The sequence below is a fragment of the Crocuta crocuta genome, unplaced genomic scaffold (genome assembly GCF_008692635.1).
Source record: "Crocuta crocuta isolate KB4526 unplaced genomic scaffold, BGI_CrCroc_1.0 scaffold130, whole genome shotgun sequence".
Classification (NCBI taxonomy): Eukaryota; Metazoa; Chordata; class Mammalia; order Carnivora; family Hyaenidae; genus Crocuta; species Crocuta crocuta.
Window position 1 is genome coordinate 4,511,959 of NW_027527920.1, and position 6,205 is coordinate 4,518,163.

Below are 6,205 nucleotides of genomic sequence, written 5' to 3' on the forward strand. Positions count from 1 at the left end.
GGGGCGAGGGGGTCGGAGGGCAAAGGTTTTGGAAAAGGGAGAGACAGAGGGCTGGAGAACAGAGAACACAGATGGGGGTTTGGCCCCGGCTCAGATACCGTCCTTACCACGCACTGGCCGGGCTTCGTGCCACCCGTTGATGCGTCTGAGCCTTGGTTGCGGCATCTGTACAGTGGGAGCAGTCGGTTACCAAAGTGCCCGCCACACAAGGCTGGGCAAGAACTGAGGGCTGCTGGGCAGAAGGCTGAGAACTGGAGCCGGCACTGGGTGCCCTGGCCAGCACCAAGGGCCCGGCTCTTGGGAGAAAGGAATCCTCATGTCTTCCCTGTTCAGAATGACAAATCGTCCACCCCTGGGCTCAAGTCCAACACACCTACTCCCAGGAACGACGCCCCGACCCCAGGCACCAGCACGACCCCGGGGCTCCGGTCGATGCCGGGCAAGCCTCCAGGCATGGACCCGATAGGTATAATGGGTAGGCACAATGGGGCTGGGTCGACCGCGTTTGAGGGGAGGGGTCTGCCCCGGGGACGGGGCTGGAGCCACGCAGATGGGCAAGAGCGCGGGGAGTATGTGGGAGTCGGGGCTCTCGCGGGCATTCCAGGGGGCTTCAGGGTCAAGTCTGAGGAAGTTATGGACGCTGGGTGCGTCAGCACGGATGGCAGGGCTTACTGGGAGTTACTGGGCTCGGCTTCAGACAGGTCAGGCTACCTGTGGTCCGTCCCCACCTCTGCCATTAGTTCTGTGAGACACTCAGCTAACGTCTCCGGGCCTCCGCGTCCTGCCTTGTAAAAAGAGGTGGGCCCATCTCCACTTGAACCTTCTTGGACTGGGAAGACCAGGATCCCAGTTAGGTGGGTTTCAGTCCCAGAGGACTGCCCAGAGCGGGCGGCTTTCAAATGCCGGAAATGCAGGAAAGAAGAAAGGATCACTATGAGGCTGGGAGGCAGGCAGACAGGCAGACCGGTGGCCTGAGCTCCGTCCTGGAGGGGAGGGGTGGGCCTTCCGCCCCTGCTCCCCCCACCAGGGTCTCCCCCCCCGGCTGACTTCGTCCTCCCTGCAGCCTCGGCCCTGCGCACCCCCATCTCCATCACCAGCTCCTACGCGGCGCCCTTTGCCATGATGAGCCACCACGAGATGAATGGCTCGCTCACCAGCCCCAGCGCCTACGCCGGCCTCCACAACATTCCGCCCCAGATGAGCGCGGCAGCTGCCGCCGCCGCCGCCGCCTATGGCCGATCGCCAATGGTGAGCTTTGGAGCTGTACGTAGACCTTTTGGCTCCTTTTGGGGGGCGGAACTGGGCCAGGAGTGGGGAGCTGGCGGGGTTATCAGGCAGCCGCCTTTGGACCAGAGTGTTCATTAGAAAAAGGAAGGAGCAGACGCTCTGGGGTCAGCAGACCTGGTTCCCACCTCCTTTTTGTGCCTTAGTCTTCACGTGACCTCTCGTGACCTCTCGCAGCTCAGCCTCCGAGGGGTCCCATCTTTTCCCATCTGGGAAGTGGGGCGAGAACCTCTTTTTCTGGGCTCTGGGGGGATGGGAATCCCAAAGGGAGGCCAGTGGCTCCCGCGTTGCCTGGGTTTGGTAATTGAGGCTGTTGGCTGTATCAGGGATAGGTTCAGATTGGCATCGGTGGAGAGGGGTTCTTTTTCAGGAGACAGTTTGTCTCTTGGATGGCCTCCTATCCACGTGACAGGCCCGTTGGACGCCAGGGGAGGGAATGAGGTGGGCCTGTACCTTGTGGAGCATGGAGAGCGGGGCGCAGGGCCTAGAACACTGGCCTAGAGCTGGTGGGTCTGGACTGTCACCCTGTCCCTGCCACTGTCCTGGATGAGACACTTGGCCCTTGCAGGGCCTGCCTTTCCTTTGAGACAGCGGGTTCTTTCTGCTCTGCTCCACTGTCTTCTGGGTTTGGAAGGGGCAGCACTGTGTGGGCAGGCCTCGGAAGTGCTGAAGGAAGAGGCCAGGGTCGGGGGATGGGTGGCGGCACCCCTCCCTAAGGTCTGGCCTCATGTTGCCTCACAGGTTGGCTTTGACCCTCACCCTCCCATGCGGGCCACGGGCCTGCCCTCAAGCCTCGCCTCCATTCCTGGTGGAAAACCGTAAGCTCTGGCTTTGCTTATTGCATGCTTCTCGGGGAGGTGGGGGGTGGGGGGAAAGCACGCCACCCACCACCCCCGTCCCCTGCCCTGGCAGATGTCCCCTTGGGAAGGTGTCTGCCCTCTAGAGGTACGCAGAGACCCGGTTGCAGCCCAGGAGACGGCCACCCGGCCGTGCTCCTGATCAGCCCCTGGGCTCCCACAGAAGCTTCTCTGGGTTCCAGCTGCAGGCAGACCACGTGTACTCCACGATTCGTCCTGGGGGGGCAAACCTAGTTCCCGCCCTGTTCCCGGGCTTGCTTCTAAAGGAGGAGGTAACATGCAAGCTGGACCCTTTCAGGGAGCTTTATAACTGTAGGAGAGGGCATTCCGAGGCACAGGGGGGGGCCCACGACCTGGTTTGGAGCCCCAGGGTATGTGACCAGGAACGGAAGTCAAGGTCGAGATTCAGTAATCCCTGTCCTGGCAGAGCCAAACCAAGGAGGTGTGGGAGTGTGGGGGTTACCAGATTCCCTGAGACCTGGGGAGCATGTACGGGGCGGGGGGGCCATCTGACCCGGGCAGGACTCACGGGGACAGAGAGAGGGTTGGGGAGGACACAAGGGCCGCGTCTCCCTTTCAGAGCCTACTCGTTTCACGTGAGCGCTGATGGGCAGATGCAGCCCGTGCCCTTCCCCCACGACGCCCTGGCGGGCCCCGGCATCCCCCGGCACGCCCGGCAGATCAACACGCTGAGCCACGGGGAGGTGGTGTGTGCCGTGACCATAAGCAACCCCACGCGGCACGTCTACACAGGCGGCAAGGGCTGCGTGAAGATCTGGGACATCAGCCAACCGGGCAGCAAGAGCCCCATCTCCCAGCTGGACTGCCTGGTGAGGACCCAGGCTTGCAGGCGGGGGTGAGGAGGGCGGGGGGGCAGCCCGGCTCAGCCTTCTACTCAGCAAGTTGGCTAACCTCTCTGAGCCTTGGTTTGACCATCCCTAAGTGTGGATGATCCCAAGCTCTCTGGGGTACGTGAAGAAACACATGAAAGATCGAAGGGCCGTGAACGACCGAGGGCTCCCAGTGTCGCTACATAGGACGCCTATGGTCCCCGGAGCAGGGAGGTGGGCAGAGCTCAACACGGCCCCTTGTCCGTCCAGAACAGGGACAACTACATCCGCTCCTGCAAGCTGCTCCCTGATGGGCGCACACTCATTGTGGGCGGGGAGGCCAGCACGCTCACCATCTGGGACCTGGCCTCACCTACGCCCCGCATCAAGGCCGAGCTGACCTCCTCGGCGCCTGCCTGCTACGCCCTGGCCATCAGCCCTGACGCCAAAGTCTGCTTCTCCTGCTGCAGCGACGGGAACATTGCCGTGTGGGACCTCCACAACCAGACCCTGGTCAGGTGAGGCCGCGGGGGTCCTCGAGTCAGGCCTCATCCTCAGGAAGGCTGCGCGGGGCGTGGTAACTGGGCTCGCCTCCGGCGCTGCGGCTGTGGGGTGGCCACAGCAGAGGGGGCGCAGATGCCCCGGAGAGGGGGCAGCCACGTGCCAGAGGATAGAGGCCTGCCCCCACAGAAGGCCCCGGGGAGAGGGGAGCTGGAGCAGGTCAGGGAGCATGGGATTCAGAACAGCAGAGCTAAGCAGAGGGTGGGGACTGAGGATGGAGGGCCTCAGGACCAGACAAGCCGAATGGTGTCACTTGGTGGTTATCGTGGGGCCTCGGAAGCAGCTGCCGGGTGTGAATCCTGCCCGCGGTACGACCTTGTACAAGCCACTGAACCCCTGGGCCTCAGTTTCCCCTATGTGAGACGGGCGGGGTGAAGCACTTCTGCGGAAATGGAGCACAGCGTGGGGCAGCGTGCCTGCCCCAGAATCGGCTGTTGGTACATCCTGACCGTGTCCATTGGTCCTGGTAGCTCGCAGCTCATTTGTGGCCTTAGCCCCACGGCTCAGGCAGGGGGAGTAGGATGGATAAAGAAGGCAGATGGGGGAGGCCCCCAAGACCTGCCTGTGGGGGAGCTCTCTGGTGGGTGGAAGAAAGCCCAGCCTGGCTGCTCAGCGAAGGACCCCCTTCTGGGCCTCAGTTTCCCCTTTTGCACAGATCGAGCTGGCCTGCCCGCCTTGGACAGCTGCCTGCTTGGCACTCAGTGGTCCCTTAGGGCTCACCCCCTTCTCCCCGCTTGGCTTCCATAGGCAGTTCCAGGGCCACACGGACGGGGCCAGCTGCATAGACATCTCCCACGATGGCACCAAGCTGTGGACCGGAGGCCTGGACAACACCGTGCGCTCCTGGGACCTGCGGGAGGGCCGCCAGCTGCAGCAGCACGACTTCACCTCCCAGGTGTGCGCTCCCCTCCCCTCGCCCCTGGCCGCACACTCCCTTCTCTCCCGGGCTCCCAATGACCAGGACAGGGGACAAGGGAGCCCTAGCAGGCGATCATTGCAAATGCACCTGAGACCCACCTGAGCCTCCTTGGAAGGCTTCCTGGAGGAAGCAGCAATGAAACAGAATCTCCAGGGCCTTGGAGTTGGACGCACTTGACCCAGCTGCTCAGATCTGGGTCTCAGCTCCTCTCCTGTTGAGCCCTTTGGCCTTGGTTTTCTCCCTTATGGGATGAGCAGAGCAGTAGCGATCTCATAGGCCTGATGTGAGCAGCTAAGATGGCCCCTCTAAAAGCCTTAGCCGTAGCCCGGCTCATAGAAAGTCCCCTATAAATGCTAGGTATCGTAATTTTCCGTTGTTATTTGTACTACTTACTTTAATATCATAGCCTTATATATTTAATATTTTAATGTTTTATTTTGCTTTTAAGGTTTTGTCTATTGATTCTTATTTAGTTTTTGAGAGAGAGTGTGAGCAGGGGAGGGGTAGAGAGAGAGGGGGAGACAAAATCCCAAGCAACCTCTATTCCCAGCATGGAGCCTCACATGGGGCTCAATCCCACAACCCTGGGATCGTGACCTGAGCCGAAATCGAGAGTCAGACACTCAACAGGCTGAGCCACCTGGGTGCCCCCTGTGTATTCCCTTTATTTTTTCTCAAGGAAAGGCAGGAACCCTAGAGACCAAGTTAACTTGAAAGTGAAAGGCCCGAGCCACCTCTGAGACGGAATGCTGGCTGTGCTACTTAACTGTGTGGAGTCAGCAACCTCTCTGAGCCTCTACTTCCTCGCCTCTAAAAGGGACCCCAGGGCTGAGGAAGAGGGGCTTTGCCTCGCCAATAAATTGCAAGTGGGCAGGTGACGGGAGTTATCGCTGGGCACCTGCCTTCGGGGTCCCTGAGCAGGGCATTTTGGGGAGCCCCCTGGGGCCCTGAGGGCAGAGGAGTTGAACCTAATCTGCCCCCCCTCCCGACAGATCTTCTCCCTGGGCTACTGCCCCACCGGGGAGTGGCTGGCTGTGGGCATGGAGAGTAGCAACGTGGAGGTGCTGCATCACACCAAGCCCGACAAGTACCAGCTGCACCTGCACGAGAGCTGTGTGCTGTCCCTCAAGTTCGCCTACTGTGGTGAGTCCCGGGGAGCCAGGAGCCCGGCGCAGACAAGGGGTCCCCTAAAGCTTACAGAGGGGCAGAGCCCTGGCGCGNTCCCCCCCCCCCCCCCATCCTGTCCCTGGGAAGCTGTGGACACTGCCACAGGGTGCCAAGCACTCACAGCGCCCGGCCAGAGCCAGACCGGGATATCTGCTTCCCCCCACTGACTGGCTGTGCTCCCAGGGACTCCTCTCATCCTCTCTGAACCCCAGTGGGTCTTTTTCAGGGGACCACAAGTGGCCCCTACGGGCAGGGTCCTGGCAGAGCAGCCTGCGGAGAAAGAGCGTCCGCTGACCACCGGCCTCAGCCGGGTCTCCAGGTCTCAGGGCATTGCCGTTTCTAGTACTTCCTGCCGCCTTCCGGCAGTAAGACCGAGAAAGTTCCACCGAATAGTGGCTTTAAAAAGAAATCTTTGGGGGGACGCATAATGTCTGTGGTTAACTGCGGGTCCTCCCTTTCTGAGTCGCACCTGCTCCCCCTCTGCCCTTGACTGTGGAGAACAGTGTTCTCTGGGTGTGAGTGAGTGGGTTCCGTGGGTGTGAGTCGGTTCCGGGTCTCACTCACCACACACCCCCCACCAGCCGAGA

General features: G+C 61.3%; 1 protein-coding gene across 6 annotated transcripts in view; it reads left to right on the forward strand.

Moving 5' to 3' along the window:
* TLE3 (TLE family member 3, transcriptional corepressor) overlaps positions 1-6,205 on the forward strand; it is a 24,579-nt gene that overhangs the window by 16,852 nt on the left and 1,522 nt on the right. For 2 of the 6 annotated variants that reach the window (XM_077746338.1, XM_077746368.1), the window contains exons 8-14: positions 334-475; positions 1,064-1,263; positions 2,026-2,102; positions 2,722-2,971; positions 3,242-3,489; positions 4,280-4,427; positions 5,444-5,594. In XM_077746338.1, the coding sequence (XP_077602464.1) occupies positions 334-475; positions 1,064-1,263; positions 2,026-2,102; positions 2,722-2,971; positions 3,242-3,489; positions 4,280-4,427; positions 5,444-5,594 (1,216 nt within the window). The remainder of the gene's footprint in view (positions 1-333; positions 476-1,063; positions 1,264-2,025; positions 2,103-2,721; positions 2,972-3,241; positions 3,490-4,279; positions 4,428-5,443; positions 5,595-6,205) is intronic. The other 4 variants (XM_077746363.1, XM_077746371.1, XM_077746355.1 and 1 more) reach the window with 3 other exon arrangements.